A 21,262-nucleotide genomic window follows, 5' to 3' on the forward strand; every position below is an offset into this window, starting at 1 on the left:
GAAGAAAGTTCTTTACGTTCCTAGTAGCACTAGAACTAGATATGAGGAGAACCCTTCAGAGTACAGATGACAGGCTGGGTGTCCCGGTCTCTGACAGAGCTACAAAACTGCATGTAAACTTCACTGGGAATCTGCACCTTTCTTACCACCCAGGTTCCAGGAGTTTCCCTCATGATTCTAGCTAAGATATCTAAAAGCAAGTAATCACTCAGAAACTCAACCAGCTCTCTGGGTCAGTGAAACTGGGGCAGCTCAGACTGACTACCCTTACTTTGGCCAACACATTCACCTCCTCCATGTAAAATGCCATTTTAGGTCAAAAAGCAGCACAACCAAGATCACTGCCCTGTCACTGACAAGGCAGGTTGCACAAACAGAACTGTAGATTGCTAGGGCGGGGACTACTTGTCAGAGGTTATTATATCACGGATCCAAAAGAGACTCAAAGATACCCAGTTAAAGGAGCTAGGAACTTTATTACAGCAACGCAGGTCCGGTTCCTAGCAAAGTGGGAGAAGGGCCGTGAGCTCCGGGTAGGATGGGTTTTATAGGGGTAGGTTACCTAGCGTTACACAGACGAGCAATGCAAGGCAGGTCTGGCACATTTTCATTGGTTATGGTTATATGGCCTTTAAATTCATTTGCTCTTTATAGTAAATATCATAGTAATAATTTGCAATGGCCACCCATAGTGGGACCCTGGTCTTCAATTGGAGGACAGTGGTGATGTCACCTGTGGGCTTAAGGCCTTGCTTCTGAGGGAAGCAAGCCAAGTTACAGAAGCAAAACATGGCAAAAACACAGCCTTGAGTCACAGGAGCATAAGTAAAACATAATCCTGACTTGGTCAGCATGACGATCCTATCAATGCTATTGACACTACATAGAAATTATTTTTATTGTACTCTTCCAACTAATACAGAAGCTCCAGGTGGTCGGTGCCTTCTGCACAGCTGCCAGCCTGGCAAACCTGGATGAGGGAGAGAGGGTCGATTGCTTTTTAGCAAGGATGGAGAAGAGGCTACGGCTGACCAGCAGTCAGCCTTTGCTTGAGGTTTTTAACAAGAGGTTTTGCCCTTTGTCAGTAATTTTGTTCTGTTTTCTGATTTCATATTTTTGTTCTCATGGACACCCTTCTTTTCCCAGAGAAAGAGGGTTCAGGGCTCAGGAGAGAGAGTACATTTCCAACAGCAGGAGGGACTGGGGACAGACAACAGGAGGAACTTTATGCCAGAGAATAGCAACTCAGATATTACAAGGTCAATGGTGCCAGAACCACTTGTCCTACGCAGGACTCTTCCACTGCAATCACTGTTCTCCAAGGGTCCATTAAGTGAGTGTAAAACTCAAAGCACATGCAACAGAACTGAATATCATTGCGTTCTTCCCCAAATAAACCCTGTTGCAGTTAAAATTTTCTATCTCTACAAACATCAGCATTCTTTCCATTAAGGGACAACAAACTATGATTTGCATGCTATACTTTAGCCTTAGTTTTTGTACAGCTCCACAGCAAAGAAAGACTTTTACCATTTTGAAGGATATAAAAGGGGGAGTAAAGCAGGAAAAGAAAATGCTATCTGAAGCTAAAACATCAATACTGCCCAGAAAGTTTATACTGCCCAGGTACTTGATAGCATTTAAACTTGGAGTTGTGATTCCCAATTGCTGCTGTCACTTTTGGATATGGAAAGTAAAGTAAGCATTACTTTACATGGTCACACAACATCCTGTCCAAGTATTTGGCCATCTGAACAGGATGCCACACCTCAGGAATGTCCTGAATGTGGAGACTTCAAAGCTAAAGGAACCAGCTAGATATACAGGGAAGTGCCCCCATGAGCCTCCAATGGGAAACACAGTACTTAGAAGAACTGCACCCAGAGACAATATTCTCAGTATGAACAAGGTCAGCTTTCATGGGGCGCATGGGATGAACATACACAGAGCCGCCCGAGAGACACTCCCTCAGCCACTCCTGCTACCACCTTGCCTACTGCTCAGTGATGCCCACGTTTCCCTTGTGCACTGAGATGTACGAACTGTGTATGTGTTTAAAGTAGGACCAAACTCTGAGTTTTTATTATAGGCATATAAAACATGTTATCATGAACTGTTGCTAATTCTTGGGGCAGGCCATACAATTCTTATAAAAACTGGCTTGAAAAATAAAAGGAGAGCTACTATAAACCCCAGCACTTGGGAGGCTGAAGCAGGCACACTGCAAGTCTGTGGCCAGCCAAGGCTGCACAGCAAGGCCTTGTCTCAAAAGAAACATAACTCACAGAAAAAGGAACCTACTATGATGGAGTCACTTAAATCTAACAGGTGGCTTTTCTTAGAAATGACACCACATTTTCCTTTTCATAATACAGTCCCATCAATAAAATCTCCTTCCATCTATGTAATGAATAAGATCCTTCAACCAAGATCAGTACGATGAGCTATTACTTTATAACATCTTTTTTTTTTTTTTTGGGGGGGGGGGGTCTGGTCGTGGGGCCTGAACTCTGGCCTGGGCGCTGTCCCTCAGCTCTTCAGCTCAAGGCTAGCACTCTACCACTTGAGCCACAGCGCCACTTCCAGTTTTTTTCTTTTCTGCTTTATGTGGTGCTGAGGAGTCAAACTCAGGGCCTCAGGCATGCAAGGCAAGCGCTCTACCACTGAGCCACCTCCCCAGCCCACTTTATAACATCTTGAAAGGAGTAAATATAAATTAACTTTGTTGGCAACTACTGGATCACACTTTAAATGTGTCAGACTGAATTCTATCAGAAGGATCTGGAGTAAAAAGACATGTGAAGGTTGAACTGAGCACAAAAGCACACTCAGAGTGGGGCACACGGAGACTTCCTGTAAGCAGGAAAATTCAGCCCAGAATATACAGAGGCAGACCCTAAAGGAACCATACACAAAACGTGTATGTTTCTTCTTGGTAAACACTTTCCTCCACAGCATTTGGGGTGGTTTAAGATGTTTTTATATTTCCAAAGCAACCCTACTATATGCATAAGTAAGGACACAGAAGTAACTGACCTGATAACCCATGTCCACCTTTGTAAAGCTGAAGGTACTGAGGTGAGCATTTGCTCCCCGAACAGCTGGTTCTATGGTTTCTCGAAACAGCTTCTCTATAAATTGGCAAATAAAAGGCCACATGTGTTTTACAGTCTGGAAGGAAAAAGAATTCATGTTGATCACTGTAATTCAAAGTAACACTGGAGTCACAATGAAAAATTGTAATTCTGTAGTTTATTAAAATCCATTTCTGGCTCTTTTCTAGCTTTCTCTGCTCTCTGCTCTCTCCTCTCTGCTCTCTCTCTGTTTTTTTCTAGCTTTTCTCTCTCTTTCCCAGCTCTCCCAGCTCTCTTTCCCAGGCCTTTCCCCACCGCGTGGAGGACCAAGATGACCTGGTGCCAGCTGGAAGGATGAATAAACCTACCCCTTACCTGAATACCACGTGAGTGCTGCTGTTCTTACTCGGCTACCTCTCTCTCTGCTCTTGTCTAGCTCTTCTCAACTCTTTTCTCTCTCTTTCCCCTCTCTCTTTCCCAGCTCTCTCTCTTTCCTAAGCCTTTCCCAGCTGCGTGGAGTGCCAACCTTGCCTGGTCCCAGCAGGTCTACTGAATAAACCTACCCCTTACCTGAAAAAAAAAATCCATTTCTACAGAAAAGAAGGGGGAAATGGTCTTCTTGTTATGTATACTTTAAAGTTTAACCTAAACTTACCACAACAACCAGGCATCAGTGGCTCAAGACTATAATCCTCATTATTGGGAAAGCTAAAACCTGGAAGATTTTGGTTCAAAGCCGGCCTGGGCAGAAGAATCTAAGAGATTCCATTTCCTAAACTGGCCAATATGCTCTTGTGTCCTATCATTGCTAGAAATCTTAAAACTATATCTTAATATTGAAATTTTTTCAACAAGCTTCTAGTGCTGCAAAGTGCTATCTAGACTGGTATTCACTATATAGATCTACAGATGCACAATATACAAGGTAAACAGACCCAATTCCAGTACACCAATTAAAAAACATTAATAACAATATTGTATGTTGTTCTGCTTTTTGACAGTTACTTAGCTCTGCTTGTGATCACTGTAAAATTGACTTCAGCACGCTCCACTCAGGAAGGAAGACACAAGCCAGTAGTGATGCAATGCAAACACACCATGTTTTCTCAGCCTAATGACACAGCTCTTCCTCTTAGAAAGGAATGTAACAAACCACTTACAATTGGGTTTTCTACTGAGAAGTCAGCCTCTGTCGCATTTGAAAGAACTCAAAGGGTGCCACAGTGAAATCCCCAAATAGGCAAAGATGGTTTCTCATCTAATTCCCACTGATAGATGGTATTCTAATCTTACCTTATTTAACCATTCTGCTCTTTCAGTGTCTGGAAAATGAACCTAAAAGAAAAAATGCGCATACATGACTTGAAGCCAGACAACTGTAAATAAAATGTCCTGCAGGCTATTTTGTATTCTGATTGTATGCCTTATGTTTACATCATGTTTCTTTTAAAACACCCAGCTCTAATGCCCTGGAGCCAAAATGTGGGGCACCAGGCTCAGCACATTCCGGAATTTAGAGCTACCAGAGCCTTTTCTTCCTCCTAAGGTCCAGAAGGAAAACCCCAGGCAGCTGAAATATACACAAAATGGACCTCTTCCTTGGTAGAGCACTTGCCTTGCATGCTCGAGGCCCTGGGTTCGATTCCTCAGCACCACATAAGAAAAAAAAGCCGGAAGTGGTCCTGTGGCTCATGGTAGAGTGCTAGCCTTGAGCTGAAGAGCTGAGGGACAGCGCCCAGGCCCAGAGTTCAGGTCCCACGACCGGACCAAAAAATAAAATAAAATAAAAATAAAAAGAATAATCAACAATGTCATCATTACGTTCTAGAAATCCAGTCTTTTTTTTCTTTCTGCTTATGTGGTGCTGAGGAATCGAACCTAGGGCCTCAGGCATGCAAGGCAAGCGCTCTATCACTGAGCCACCTTCCCAGCCCCTAGAAATCCAGTCTCAACACACTACCATTCTCTTCTGCTCTCCTCCTCCGCCCCATCATGAGGCTCTTTTCCACTCAGTCTCCCGCACTTTCCCAAATGCAAGCTATAATTTTAATTTTCTATGAGCAGCATCTGTGGATTGAAGAAGTATTTAAAAGGCTAAAAGAAACCTAACTATTGTAGGGAGGGGAATTCTCTGTTGGAGCTAAGATTAAAACTACCCGCAGAGGAGGGCTTTCAAAGAAAGAAGAGCACGCACACCACTGCTGTGAGAACACACTGTGGTGTAGAGATACAACAGATGACGGGAGTTTGTGCTGGTGACTGAGAAGGTTTTGGTGGCTGTAATTTTCCTAAGCTACAAAGAACCCAAGTCAACACCCTCACCTCATCTCCAGGCAGGCTAAATTGGACCACACAGAAAACCAAGGTAGGCAGTGTTAGCGAAAGGAGCTCCCTTCCCATAGCTTAGTCCACGCCTTCCCTTCTCCACAGCTTAGCACACCCCTTTCCTAGGCAACACCAGGCCCCAGAAGTAAAGCCAGTAAGCAATCATCTTCCAGCCCCCTCTACCTTGGGATGGCACTTCTCTAGGGCAGCTGCCACCATAGAAGGCAACTAGAGCCCCTTGGAGTGATTTTCAGGCCTGGGCAGCTGCAGGACCCTTATCTACTATTTGGACAGCAGCCATAAATCCTAGTCCAACATGATGAAGCCCCTGGCCCATTGGTCCATACCAGGTCTCCGCCTCCTAGCCCCTTTCAGCCCCTCCTAATCCTCCTAGGTTATATAGGTCACCTTAGACATAGGCGGTACTTCTCATTCTTCCTTGTGAGAAGGAGTCTTGCCAGCCCCATTTCCCAGCTATAAGCCTTTCTTTGTTCTCTGTACCTGTATGTCTGCTTGGTTCTCTGGCAAAGACTATTCATCTTAATTTTGCTCACAGGCCGAACTTATTTTCATGGGGGAGAGAGTCTATAAAAAAGGCTCGCAGGGCACCGGTGGCTCACCCCTGTCCTCCTAGCTACTCAGGAGGCTGAGATCTGAGGATCACGGTTGAAAGCCAGCCAGGGCAGCAAAGGCCATGAGACGGACTCTTATCTCCAATAAACCACTTAGAAAACGGGAAGTGGCGGCGCTGTGGCTCAAGTGGTAAAGCACTTGCCTTGAGCTGAAGAGCTGAGGGACAGCGCCCAGGCCCAGAGTTCAGGCCCCACGACCAACAAAAAAAAAAAAAGGAGGTTCATCTGAGAAACAGTTCTACCTCTCATGGTTGAGAAGATGGGGCCTTAGTCAGACGTAAGTAACAGCACATCAGCTCACAGAAGCCCTGCAATGACTATCTCCCGAGCCTCAGCAGAGGAGCACACAGCTGCTGTGGCATGGGCAGGACCATGGGTTCCCTTCTGTCTGCAAGCTTAAGCAGGCATTACTCTGTTGTACCACACCACATCACATGACGTACTTAATTTGCTTGAACCATAGGTAGGCTAGAATGAGCTGAAATAAAATGTTCCTAAATTAAGTTAATTTGGATCCACTCGAAAACAAAACACTGAAGGGTAAAAACCTTTTCTAACTGAAACAACGGCTTACGAGCTGGAAACGACAATACTCAAAAAAGGGCAAGGGTCGTGGAAAGAGAACTGGAGATGATCATTCAATTCTGGGGAGGTGCTTCTGAGACCCAAGAATATTATATTCTCCCGTAAGGAACAGGAGGAAATTTGGGGTGTATAACTGGAGGACTTGTGAGACTTTTCAAAATCCATCTGCAATTGGTACAATGACATTTCTTTTTTTTGTTTGTTTGTTTTGTTTTGTTTTTTGTTTTTTGTCGGTCGTGGGGCTTGAACTCTGGGCCTGGGTGCTGTCCCTCAGCTCTTCAGCTCAAGGCGAGCGCTCTACCACTTGAGCTACAGCGCCACTTCCTGACATTACTTTATATTACTGTAAATGACCTCAACCTGTAAAAGTCATGTCAACAAAGGGTGGGCAAAGTATTATACCACACATTCAGCCATGATCCCTCCCAACTTACTAAGAGGCTGTCTGTCTCCCTTACTGCCCCCCTTCTTCTAAGCCCAATGAACAACGGTGGAAACAGGAAAACACACACACACACACACACACACACACACACACACACACACAAATACACCTTCTATTTAGTGACAGCCAAAACTTCTTCATGTGCTCCTTCTGTAATTTCATAGCAAATACTAAATAGCATCTCTGAAGTATCTACCTAACATCTGAATGCTCTTGCCTGTTCTTTGATGTCTGTCTACATCAACTTCCCTTCAAGACCTCTCCTTTTCCAGACTTCCCAACTACACTAAATTTAGCTGCCAAAACAATTCTAGAAAATGAGAATTTCATTTCGATTTGCTTTAGCAAAGACTGGAGCGCCTACTTGTTTATCGAATAGTTCAACTTCCTCAAGCTGATCTTCACAGAGTGCTAACATTTTCCCCAGCTTACTCTTTAAAATGTCATGTCTGTCACATTCCTGTGGAGTCTAGCCACAGCAGCACGGCTGACAGGGATCCCTTGTAAGCTTCTCCACCAACCTCTCATCTTTCCAACACACGCTGCCAGCACTGACCTAGAGCCAGCTTGATGCAGGTCCAGGCAACTTCCTGTTTGTGACACCACTAGAGCCAAACTGCTCCGGTGCCCACAGTACCTTAACTCCCCATAAATCTGCACCAGTCACGGCAACATTCTGAGTGAATCAGGGTCAGAATCCTCAACTCCTGTCTCCCTTAAAGTCACAGGCCTTCCATCTCTACCAGACTTCCCACAAAATCTGTAGCTTACCTGACCTAGTATGGTAATAATTCCTAAATGTTTTAGTCACCATATTATAAAAAATTCCTGTTTCCAAATACTATCAAATGTACTATTTTCTAAAAAAGACTTCAGCTAGGTGCTGGTGGCTCACACCCGTCATCCTAGCTACTGAGAAGGCTGAGATCTGAGGATTGTGGTTCAAAGCCAGCCTGGGCAGGAAAGTCCATGAAACTTTGATCTTCAATTAACCACCAGAAAACCAGAATTGGCTCAACTGGTAGAGCCCTCGCCTTGAGCTGAAGAGCTCAGGGACAGAGACCAGGGCCAGAGTTCAAGCCCCACAACTGACAAAAAAAAAAAAAAAAAAAAAAGATTTCAAAAATCATGAGAAAGTACCATGTCTGATAATGTAAGATAGAGCCAAATTTCCCTACAAATAAAAACTGATGAACAGATGATATAGTCTTAAAATAGTTTGCACATACAATCTACATATACGTATGTAAATACACATATAAGTTATCATGTCTGTAAGTGCACAAGAGTACAAGAATATATACTGAAACTAGTAACAAAAAGAACAAGGCTTCACTTTTTCCACTATGTCTATACTTCTGAATTCCTTTTGAGAAGCATAAATTACTCTTGTAATTGAAGATTCAAATGAAGAAAATACCACACACTGAATGTGGTGGTAGATGCCCATAGTCCAAGCAGTGGGAGGCTGGGGCAGAAAGGTTGTGAATTACAGGCCAGTCTGAGCTTCTTACTGGAGCCCTTCTCCAAAATAAACAAGGAAGGAAGGGAGGAAAATGTTTTTGACACAGATGTACTATTTTTTTTCAAAATAAACAAAATTAAGTGAAAATTGAGTTATCATAATTAAACCAGGCTTTAGTTACACTAGAAGAGGTAGTCATTGGAAATAGGATTTTCCTACAGCAAAAGTATTCCAGTCAGGCCCTGGTGACTCACACCTATAATCCTAGCAACTAAAGAGGCTGAGGATTATGGTTGAAAGCCAGTCAAGGCTAGATCGTCTCTGAGATTCCTATCACCAATTATTAGCTAGCAAAAAGCTGGAAGTGGAGCTGTAGCTCAAGTGGTAAAGCACCAAACTTGAGGCCCTGAAGTTAAGCTCCAGTATGAACATAATTACACAAAAGTTTTCAAGTTTTATTAGCAAGAAAAATTTTAAAAATTTTTGATTATGTCAAGTTTCAAGGACAAAGCATAGCTGTGTTGACCAAATGCCCTTCTGGCTGGACAGGTGAAGTATCCCAATCTCCCTGGGGCCGGTGGGACACAAACCCACGATCAGCTAAAGAAAGGAATCACCAACACTCAGTCAATCAGGCTAGGAATCAATAATAGCCATGGTGACTAGCCCTCACTATACCAAGACAGTGAAGAACAGCGGTGAGGTCAAATAGCTCAGGGAACTTAAAGGCAAGGCCCATGGGGGCCACTCACAGGTGACAAACAAGTTACAAAAGCAGAACAAATGAGCATTACAATTCCGGTAACCAAGGCAAAAGTCATCAAAGCAAAGTAAGGTGGCTGAGCTTGCAAACATCCTGATGCCTGACTCTCTACTCAAGGCTTTATCTTTGAAATTTAACATTTGGCCCTGCTTTTTTTTTTTTTTTTTTTTGGTTGGTCGTGGGGCTTGAACTCTGGGGCTGGGTGCTGTCCCTGAGCTCTTCAGCTCAAGGCGAGCACTCTACCACTTGAGCCACAGCGCCACTTCCGGTTTTCTGTGTGTTTTATTGGAAATAAGAGTCTCATGGACTTTCTTGCCCAGGCTGGCTTTGAACCATGATGCTCAGATCTCAGCCTTCTGAGTAGCTAGGATAGCAGGAGTGAGCCACCAGCACCAGGCTTGGCTCTATTCTTAATACAAATGGTCAAGTTTCAGTAACTGTCAGACCAGTTTTGTTCTATTTTTTTTTTATTTTCATGTTTTTTTTTAATTTTTATTTTTTATTGTGAAAATACTGTACAGAGGGGTTACAATTACATGGGCAAGATAATGAGTACATTTCTTATCAAGCATTGTAGCCTCCTCCTTTGTTTCCCCTTCCCATCCCTTCCCATCCTCCCCGCCCCCCCCCCAAAGTTGTAAAGTTCATTATTGACACCAGTTTTGTTCTATTCCCAGGGCCTGTACCTATGTTCCTCAGGTTACCTGGGACTTGTGTGTCCTAGTTAGATTTCCTTCTTCCTTGGTCTAATACCCTATCTTCTTAATTTTGACCTGGTCCTAACAATTTCACATTTTATATTCTTTCTTTTTTGGGGGGAGGGTCACCACACAGGGTGCTCTGCAGTTGAGTGCTTCTCCTTTCCAACACTGACTTCAGGGGCTCTGTCATGCTTGATGCCACGGTGGCCCCCCAGTGCACATCTGGTTAGAACCACTGTGCCTGTCCACTCAAGGTAGCACAAGAACAACTTCTGACGCTTGTGAGCTCAAGCCTCAGACAATGCATTTCCTTCACAGAGCCATCCTTGTTTGGCATGGGCTAGCTGCTTCCCTAAAGAACCCATGTATCCAGCAATTAGGGTCTGTTCCTGTCCCAGCCGAAGGGCCCATGTGGGGAGGGAGGAGCAGTGCCTGCCCCTGGAAGGTTCACGGACAGTCCAGAAGAAGAAAATATGTATATACTTGAGATCTGTCCTGTCATTTTGGGGGGTTTGGGGGGAATGGGGAGTATGGTACTGGGGATTGAACTCAGGACACTCCAAGGCAGGTACTCTACCACGTAAGCCATGTCTCCAGCCTCTCTCTCTTTGCCTTCATTACTTTTTGAAGTGGGTCTTGTGTTACAACCTGAGCTTCAACTCTAATGTCTGTGTTTCACCAAGTCAATGAGGATGACAGTTGTGTGTTGCTGTGCTCAGCAATTGTGCTTTTCTGGATTGGAGTAACAGGTTTGTGCCTCCACGCCCAGCCATTGGCTGAGATGCAATCTCACAAACTCCTTCTTTCCTGAGCTGCCCTTGAACCACATCTCCCAACCTCTGCCTCTCATGAGGGTTGAGGTGGAAGGATGGAGCCCCAGTGCCCAGGCCCAGCTTCCCATACTTCTTTACAGCTTCCAAAACCCTTCTGGATACAGTTGCTAGAACAATCTTTTGTCTTAAAATTAGTCTTTGACTCTGAATTTCTGATACAAAGATCCTAAATCTCAGAATTTCCTAGGTGACAGGACCATCTCTTGTTCTAATCAGATGAGTACTGCTGGGTTCCTGGCTAGCTTCAGGATGGGGGCAGGAACTGAACTTCCAGCCAGCCACCCTCCTCCCACCTCTGGGGAAAGGACAGGAGCCGAGGATGAGATGATCACCAATGTCTACTTAACGAAGCCTCCACCCAAGCAGAAGGACCAGGTTTGGAGAGTTTGGCTGTTGGCCATGGGGGAGTGAGCACATCAGGAGTCTGTAAAAGGGTATCAACACTGTGTGACCCTGCCCATGCCCCGCCCAATGGACAAGTCATCTGGCTGGTTGTCTATATCCACATTTGTAACTGGTTCATCAGGAGCACGGGTGGCAACCTATTACAGGAATTGTCACCTGGAGGAGAGGCACTCTTAGCAAACCTAGTCGTTAGCCTGTGCTGTCTGAACTAGTCCCAGGTAGTGTGAGAGTCACTGGACTCTGAACTGGTTTCCGCTAGAAAACTGGGCAGGGTACACATACAGCTCCACAATCTGGTGTCAAGAGGTGAACTATGGTGTTCAAAGTGAGATTTGAGAAAATTCTTTTTCTTGGCTTTTTAAAAATTAATTTTAATTTATTGGAAAGATGATGTACAAAGGGATTATGGTTACATAAGCGAGGTAATGAGTACATTTCCTGTAGAACATTGTTACCCCTCTGAGAAGAGAACATACTAAGCCACAGACACTTCAGTGTGGCTGAACTATAGATGGAGGAATGGATATAAAAACTCCAAGTGTGATCTGGACATGCTAAGTAGGGCTGGCTTTATTCTACAAGGCACATGGGAACATCCAAGGTACTGGCAAGAAATATGTGAGGTTAGCATGCAAACAGACTCTCTGCAGTGACTGATTCACTCTGGAACTAACAGAGAACCAGGCACACAAGAGGCCTGTTCCTGAGGTGATTTGCAGGAACATCCCAAGCCACCCACTAGCTCTGTGGTGCTTAATTTGCAAGCTGTTAGTGCAAATGCTAAAGATATATTCTCACTAGAATATATCAAACTTGAACAGAATATATCTGCTACCACATTTTAAATTCTGTTCACTAAGTAAAATCTGCTTCTCACTAATACATATTCATAAACATTTGCTCATGTTGCACAAAACAGAATTTAAAGTAGCAAAAACATCAGAGAAAAAGATACTTAGATAAGAGAAGCATATTGCTAACCAGGAATGGGTGAACCCATATTATTTCATTCAAATCATATTGTCCAAGTGAGAAAAAGTTACTGAAAGCTCCTTTACAGTTCCAATTATATAACCAACTTTTACGTTTACTATTTATTATCTCTGTGAACCACAAATAATCATTGTGAGGCTATTCATGTTTCTATTAAGAGTTGAAACCAACCTTATCGTTTGAAAGAACAAAGGTCTATTTGATATTCTAATTTTAATGGTATTACCAAAGTTGTATGTTTAGAAAAACTAAACCAAATATACAAAATCAGAACATTTAAGCTTAGTCAGGAACTCTACATACAATATCTTGTTTAATGTTCACAAGAAGGCTTTGAAAGATCAATGGCTCTAACAAACAGACTAGGAAAAATGAAATCCAGACCCAGGGGACTCTAGTCCTTCCTGTTACACCTGGCTAAAACAAAAAATGTGTAAAATGGTCAATTTTTAATTTCTGGGTAAATATTTTCCCATCTCTAAAAGTTAACAATACAATTTGGAATAAAACAAGTTAGATAACAGGAATGACTTTCTTCAAACAATACTGCTCTTGGCCAGGCGCCGGTGGTTCACACCTGTCATCCTAGCTACTCATAAGGCTGAGATCTGAGGATCACGGTTCAAAGCCAGCCCAGGCAGGAAAATCCATGAGACTCTTATCTCCAATAAACAACCAGAAAACTGGAAGTGGCGCTGTGGCTCAAGTGGTAGATCACTCGCCTTGAGCTGAAGAGCGCAGGGACAGCGCCCAAGCCCAGAGTTCAAGCTCCACAGCCAACAAAAAAACACAGTACTGCTCTCTGAAGATCATTGTATAGAATGTGATGTATGTCATTGTATACCAATCATTGTATATCAAGATCTTGTATAGAATGGTTTGTAAATTCCACACCATAGCTTGACAGTAACAACTATAATCAATACAGCAGCTATTTTTCGGGAAAGTAGAAGTGCTCTGTGTGTACCTATAATTCCAGCCTTTCAAAGAGGCAGACGCTGGTCTGAAGCCAGCCCTGGGCAAAAAACCTAAGAGCCCATCTGAAAAATAACTAAAGCAAACAGATTGGGAGATTGCTCCAGTGGTAGAGAGGCTGTATAGCAACTACAAGTCCTTGAGTTCAAAGCCCTAGTACCGCCCCCCCAACACACACACACAAGTGTATACAGGAAGTGCTGAAGTATGCAACACAAATTAATCCTACTGCTTACTCCTTTTTTGGGGGGAGGGGCCAGTCTCGGGGGCCTGAACTCTGGGTCTGGGTGCTGTCCCTCAGCTCTTCAGCTCAAGAGGAGTACTCTACCACTTGAGCCACGGCGCCCTTTCTGCATTTTTTCTACTTATGTGGTGCTGAGGAATCAAACCCAGGGCCTCATGGATGCAAGGCAAGCACTCTACCGCTGAGCCACCTTACCAGCCCTGCTCACTCCTTTTTAAAAAGTAAATCTACATTAATAAACAATGTAGAAGTATTTATTTAGATATTTATTAGGTATTAATATATTAGATACAGCTGGGCGCCAGTGGCTCGTGCCTATAATCCTAGCTACTCAGGAGGCTGAGAGCTGGGGATCACTGTTTTAAGCCAGCCTAGGCAGTAAAGTCCATGAGACTCTCATCTCCAATAAACCACTAGAAAAAAAAACAGAAGTGGTGCTGTGGCTCAAGCGGTAGAGCACTTGCCTTGAGCTTAAGAGCTGAGGGATAGAGCCCAAGCCCAGAGTTCAAGCCCCACAACTGACAAAAAAAAAAAAAACAGACACTAGGTTTAGAGAGATAACATCTAGGAAAGTCACACAATGATAACCACGTCTAATTCTATTATGATTGAAGTATTGATACCTTAATACCTTTAATTAAAAATCAATGATATGTGAATGATCACTTTGTTAGTATTTTGCTCACCTTTGGTCCTCAGCCCCTCCCATACCTGGAGTTCCCACCATACAGCTGGCCCCTCCCTCTCTTCGCCCAGACCCACCCAGGCTCCCATCTACCTCACTTCCTTCCCTCAGACCTCCTGCTACCCAGGTGGTGCTGAAGCCATGTGCTCCCTTTGGTGGGGGGCGGTGGGGGGGGGGGGATATGGCTCCTCTGATGAGCCTTATAACAGTCGATCGATCTCCTGTGCCTGCCTGCCTGCCTGCCTGCCTCTGCGTGGTCCCCTGGGATGGATGTGTGGGACCCCTCACACTTTGGCAAGTCAATCATATTTACTTATTTTATTTAACTAGGTATGATGGTGCACATCTATAATCCCAGCTACCTGGAAGGTAGAAGCACAATTTGAGGCCAGCCCAAACAAAAAGCAAGGTCCCTTCTCAACCAGTAGCTAGTATGGGGGCATGTGCTCATCATTCCTGCTCTGAGGGAAGTAGAAATAGGACAGTAGTCCAGGCTAGCCCAGGCAAAAATGCAAGACCCTACAGAAAACCTAACTAAAGCAAAAAGAGTTGGGAGCCCAGCTCAAGTGATAGAACGCCAAGTTCAAAACTCCAGCACCTCCAACATTTTTTTTTGTTTACTCATATTCTTAATTCCAAGAAAGATTTGAGTTTGACTCCATCCTGAAGCCCTTCAGTCACTACATCAAGACAAAACTGCAAATTATGCTTGAAGCAATTACTGGATGCTGGAGAACAATTCTTTCACAATCTCTGACTGTGATGGGATGGAGGGAATGTCAATCATCTCCCACCGCAGTTAGGGCTCACAAGAGCCACATACTGAGCTCACTGGCCCGCCCAGCCACACCACACTTCTTCAGGGCCCAGGTATGAGTGACCCCTCCTGAGCACACCAGCGGTCCTGCACTGTGAAGAAGGTCTCTGACAGCCCATAGTTTTTCTCCTTGTTTTAAAATCAACAGCATAAACAAATGAACACACAAAAAAAACAGGAGTTCTAAGAAAACCTGAGCTTATTCTTTTTTTAGTTTAATATCCAGCCATTTATTTTTTAAATTTAATTTCTATTGTCATTGTAAAGGTGAGGTATTATTCTTTATTAGTTATACATCAGGAAACCCGTAAACACTGGTATACATCTGTGCCTGGAAGCACACAGCACACTTTAGGCTTGAGCCAAGTCTGGGGAGACTAAAAATGAACTCAAGACTTTTAAATACTTAAAATGCTTTATACTGTTTTATCTACATACAAATTAGTTTTAAATTCTGCATGAAGAAAATTTACAAAAAGTTAAAACTGCTTAGAAAATGTTGGCTCACAATATACAAGGCAATCAGGCATAAATGGCTCAAGCCTGTAATCCTAGCTATTCAGGAGGTTCATACTGGAGGATGGAAGCAGGAAGTGTGTGAGACTCTTCTGTAGAACTAATCAGCAAAAGGTCAGAGGTGGAGCCGTGGCTCAGGTAATAAAGTGCCACTTGAGTGAAAAGGCTAAGGGACAGCACTAAGGTCCTGAGTTCAAGCCCTAGTATTTGAACAGGCATGCGCAGGCACGCACACAAGTGCAAGCACACGTGCATGTGCAGGCGCACACGCATGCGTGCGCGCACTCGCGCGCACACACACACACACACAGACACAGAAAGACACTGGACAAAACTTTCAAGGGAAAGACTGTTAACATGTGGAAGCCTCAAGCCAGGAGCACCTTGACAGCATCTGCTACTCTGTAGACAGCTCTGCTGTCTGTGCTCGGCTAAGCTGGGACAACACCCAGCTGTGTCATCTTTTCACACTTTCACGTCTTTGTTATCTTTAAGTAGCTATACAAAGGAGTTACCATTTAACAAAGCAATTTATGAAGACAATGAACAATGGCACCCCTTCCCTCTCTTCTAAATTGTGTAGGATAAACACTGGATTCTCTCCACCTTCCCCTCAGCCCCACCTCTGCCTTGCAAGTACCCATTTCCAGTGCTGGTTTTTTTGGGGGGCATCGGCTTTGCCTGTCTAAGGAATTACACTATTTGAGTTCTCCCTTGAATAATAAATACTTGCGTACATATTTACCTACAAGTTTACAAGCACGCACGCGCGCACACACACACACACAGCTAGGCCCGTCTTCCACATGGCTGTGCGGGTGGCCATACTGTGTCCTGGAGTGTAATCTTCTGGAAAATGCCCAGGCATACTCAAAGTTCACTACCATTTCCCGAACTGCTTCCCTTCAAGACCTTGATTGCGATCTGCCCTGCTCCTGTCTCTTCCAGAGACTTGAGTCAGCACTCACAGAACGTACAAGAACGGGAACAAGAATCTTAAGATTAAGATTAATTCATATTAAAATTAATATTTCACTGATCACTGGTGGTTCCTACCTGTAATCCTACTCAGGAGGCTGAGATCTGAGGACCACAATTCAAAGCCAGACCAGGCAGAAAAGTCCATGAGACTTTTATCTCCAATTAACCACCAGAAAACCGGAAATGGCGCTGTGGCTTCAAAGTGGAGGTGGGCGCTAGCCTTGAGAGAAAGAGCTCAAAGACAGTACCCAGGTCCTGAGTTCAAGCCCCACGACTGACAAAAAAAAAGCAATTTTTTTAAGATGCTGGAATGTTTTGTTCAGATAGTTCTATAAGGAAAACAGGACTCCACATTAAAGGTTGTAAAGAACCTAGCTTCTTTAAAAACATCTGCAAACCCTGGAATAGATCCTCATATCATCTGCAAACCCTGGAATAGATCTTATTATGTTCAAATCGCTACTTGGCTCGGTGCAAAGAATACACAAAGGACTGTTTTTATCTATTTCTAGTGTTTAAAGAGCAGGCAACCAATTGTTCACATAGTAAATAAAGTCATTAATCTCTCTAAAAACCCCCAAGGTTATAATTTTCTCAGTGGATTGTATCAGTGTTCTGTAGAGTTGTTCCTGAAACGGTGTTACCTGACACACCAAAAAGAATATATAGCACAACATTTCTGAAAAATTCATTTTTAAGGCTCTTGTAACAGGAAACATTTTCTTTTTTTTGGGGGGGGGTCTGGTTGTAGGGCCTGAACTCTGCGCCTGGGCGCTGTCCCTCAGCTCTTCAGCTCAAGGCTAGTGCTCTACCACTTGAGCCAGAGCGCCACTTCTGGCTTTTTTCTTTTTTTTGCTTATGTGGTGCTGAGGAATTGAACCCAGGGCCTCAGGCATGCAAGGCAAGCACTCTACCACTGAGCCACCTTCCCAGCCCAACAGGAAACATTTTCAAAAATCTCTTCTCAGAGAGGAGAATTTTCACAACGGAACATGAAATAACACCAATATATTTAAGTTCTCATCTTTGATCATAAGTATAGTAACTCCACTGCCCGCCCCCTTCTTTTTCTTTTGTGCAGTTCATGGGACTTGAACTCAGCCTGGGAGCTATTCCCTAAGCTTCTTTTGCTCATCATAGCCACTGCTCCACTTCCACATTTTTCAGTAGTTTATTGGAGATAAAAGTCTCATGAGCCAGGCGCCAGTGGCTCACACCTGTAATCCTAGCTACTCAGGATGCTGAGATCTGAGGATCGAGGTTCAAAATCCCAGGCAGGAAAGTCTGTCAGACTCTTATCTGCAATAAGCCATTAGAAAACCGCAAGTGACACTGTGGCTCAAGTGGTAGAGCACTCACATTGAGCTGAAGAGCGCCGGGACAGCGCCCAAGGCCAGAGTTCAAGCCCTACAACCCATCAAAAAAAAAAAAAAAAGTCTCATGAACTTTTCTGCCTGGACTGGTGATCCTCAGATCTCAGCCTCCTGAGTAGCTAGGCAAGTCACAGACTCTTGGCAACAGTACCCTTTTTATATTCTTACTACAAAGCAAATGGAAGCCTATTTGAGGTAAAATTGTACCTTCCTATATCATGCAGACTCCAGTGGTCTAAAATAAGGGCCGGATACTGACAAAAGATGGGAAATTAGCCATAGTGAAAAACTACTGTTTGGTTAGATCAACACCATAAGCTCACAGCTCCTTCTGGCTGAAGGAGAAACAATGGTAGCAAACAGATTCTTGTCTCTGCCTACAAAATGCTTAAGGGGTATTTATCTTCAATAATTCATTATGATTTCTTTGTTATACAAATGGCTACTATCTATTTTTGTAGATTAAGAAACAAAGGAAAACTGTTTTATTTTTTGTTTTTGAGCCAATCTCCCTATGTAGCCCAGGCTGATTTCAAACTCAGTCTCTTGAGTTCTCGGATTACAGCCATATGCTACCATGCCTGGCTAAAACCAATATTTATTTCTAATTCACTAAGAGAATGAATGTACACTAAATTTCGTATGTTGTAGCTATTTATTTTTGGAAGAGCTTTTTGTTGCAATGCATGTGAGGAATGACAACAGATTCTAAGCCAGGACTAATATCCAAAGGCAGAGTTAAAGTTCCAATATGCAATTCCTGCACACCAGTGGCCCATCTCACCCTCCTTGTTGCCAGGGCCTCTGGAGGGCACCACTCAAAAGCAAGAAATGTCTTCAGATTCTTTGAACTGTGCCCTGTATAGAACATAAGAACTCAAAAAATGACCAAGTGTGTGGGAAAACAAAGAACCAGAGACACCTTGTAGCTAGCAGCCATAAGAGCAGTAAGGCAGCCCTCTAACAATTTACTTAATGCCTTGCATGGAAACATGTCCATGTGTGACATTTTTAAGAAGCTGAAACAGAGCTGGGAAGGTGGCTCAGTGGTAGAGCGCTTGCCTTGCATGCATGATGACCTGGGTTTAATTCCTCAGTACCACATAAGCAGAAAAAGCCGGAAGTGGTGCTGTGGCTTTAGTGATAGAGTTAGCCTTGAGCTGAAGAGCTGAGGCACAGCACCCAGGTCCAGAGTTCAGGCCCATGACCAACAAAAAAAAGTTGAAACAAAAGCTAACAAAATTCTCAAGTTCTTTAGACAATGTTTTGCTACTGCTAACAAAAAAGTAAAGTCACAAAAGCAGATTATCTTGATTTAATCTTAAATTAAACTGAAGTTTTGGCATGAATTACATCAAACTCATAAATTAACATGAGCCCAAGAGAAGAAGACTGTCTTTAACATATAAGGCAATCTGGTGCTGCTTTTTACTTTAAATTCAAATTAAACACTATTCAAAAGAACATACTAAGCAAGGCGCCGGTGGCTCACATCTATGATCCTAGCTACTCAGGAGGCTGAGATCTGAGAATCGTGGTTGAAAGCCAGCCTGGGCAAGAAAGTCCATGAGACTTATCTCCAATTAACCACCAGAAAACCGGAAGTGGTGCTGTGGTTCAAGTGGTAGAGTGCTAGCCTTGAGCTAAAGAGCTGAGGGACAGAGCCCAGGCCCAGAGTTCAAGACCCACTACCAACAAAAAAAAAAAAAGAAAGAAAGAAAAAAAGAAAAAAGAACATGATTGTGCTTTGACCAGAATAGTAGAAATGGAATTGTAGTTCTGAATTACTTGTACATGTTTTTTTTGTTGTTTTTTCTTTTTTTGCCAGTCCTAAGGCTTGAACTCAGGGCCTGGGTGCTGTCTCTGAGCTTCTTTTACTCAAGTGGTAGAGTGCCACTCAAGTGGTAGAGTGGTAGAGCAACACTTCTGGCTTTTTCTGTGTATGTGGTGCTGAGGAATCAAACATAGGGCTTCATGTTTCTAGGCAAGCACTCTACCACTCAGCCACCAGCCCTTGTACATGTTTTATGTGGGAAAAATCCAGCTTTGTTCTACTGTTTATATGAATTGTATCTTCATATACAATATATATTTCATGTATATGTGTATGAATGTGTATACATACATATACACACAATCTGAGACTGAAGGCAAGGTTAAGATCCTTTAGAATTATAGAAGTGATGAGAATACCAAACTGCTACACAGCTTCATAAGTCACATCAAATTTGAAGTTTTGCTGTGAAGGTTTTTTTTTTGTGGGGTTTTTTTGCTTTTTTTGTCCATCATGAGGCTTGAACTCTGGGCCTGGGTGCTGTCCCTCAGCTCTTCAGCTCAAGGCTAGCACTCTACCACTTGAGCCACAATGCCAATTTCAGTATTCTGGTGGTTTATTGGATAAGAGTTTCATGGCTTTTCCTGCCCAGGCTGGCTTTGGACTGCAATCCTCAGATCTCAGCCTCCTGAGTAGTTAGGATGACAGGCATGAGCCACCGGCGCCTGCTGTGTGGGAAGTTTTTATTTTTAAGAAAGGTTTGGTAGTCATGTGGTAAAGTGCCATCTCTGAGCAAAAAAGCAAACCAAGGACCTGAGTTCAAACACCATTACTAACACATACACACACAAAGTTAAGCCAGGCATAGTGGCACAAGCCTGCAATTTCAGCACCCAGAAGGCAAATCCAAGAGGATCACAAGTTTCAAAACAGTCCAGATAGGGAGGCATGTAGACAGCAATTGCCTTGAGTATTACTTTGAGAGTAAAATCAGAAACTTGGCACCCCAAAATCTGTATAAAATGAAGAAACAGTGAAGAGACCTGTGAGCCACTAAGGTATTTTTTCCTGAGAAATGGATGCTTAAGATTCCAGTACATCTGTCCTAATCAATCTTGCCTGCCACACTATGATGTCAGTGTGGAAACACTTGTTTTATTTATTTATTTTTTTGTCGGTCGTAGGACCTGAACTCTGGGCCTGGGCGCTATCCCTCAGCTCTTCAGCTCAAGGCTAATGCTCTACCATTTGAGCCACAGCACCACTTCGGCTTTTTTCTGCTTATGTGGTGCTGAGGAATCCAACCCAGGGCCTCATGCATGCAAGGCAAGCACCCCAAAATTGTGGGGTTTTAAAACAAGTGTTTCGGACTGGGAAGGTAGCTCAGTGGTAGAGTGCTTGCCTTGCATGCATGAGGCCCTGGGTTCGATTCCTCAGCACCACATAAGAAAAAAGAAAAAAGCCGGAAGTGACGCTGTGGCAAAAGAAACAAAACACAATTTTGGTATTACTGTCATAATCCAGAAAGAACCAACATGATTTATTCTATCATTTGTTGTTTTCCATATAAACTAATGAATGACTTGAAGCCTCTAGGGAAAATATTACAGACATTTTGTATTTCTTAAATTCTTGCTTCTCAATTCTAAAAAACCTCAAGAAACCAATAATTAGAT

The 21,262-nt window shown here is 43.4% G+C and overlaps 1 protein-coding gene across 2 annotated transcripts in view; it reads right to left on the reverse strand.

Moving 5' to 3' along the window:
- The window catches only part of Esyt2 (extended synaptotagmin 2), a 98,824-nt gene that overhangs the window by 67,817 nt on the left and 9,745 nt on the right, over positions 1–21,262 (reverse strand). For both annotated transcript variants that reach the window (XM_069997209.1, XM_069997208.1), the window contains exons 2-3: positions 4,368–4,409; positions 3,037–3,171 (exon numbers count right to left, since the gene is read on the reverse strand). In XM_069997209.1, coding sequence (XP_069853310.1) covers positions 3,037–3,171; positions 4,368–4,409 — 177 coding nt within the window. The remainder of the gene's footprint in view (positions 1–3,036; positions 3,172–4,367; positions 4,410–21,262) is intronic.

Source organism: Dipodomys merriami, unplaced genomic scaffold, assembly GCF_024711535.1.
Source record: "Dipodomys merriami isolate MVZ:Mamm:240054 unplaced genomic scaffold, mDipMer1.0.p SCAF_5, whole genome shotgun sequence".
Taxonomy (NCBI): domain Eukaryota; kingdom Metazoa; phylum Chordata; class Mammalia; order Rodentia; family Heteromyidae; genus Dipodomys; species Dipodomys merriami.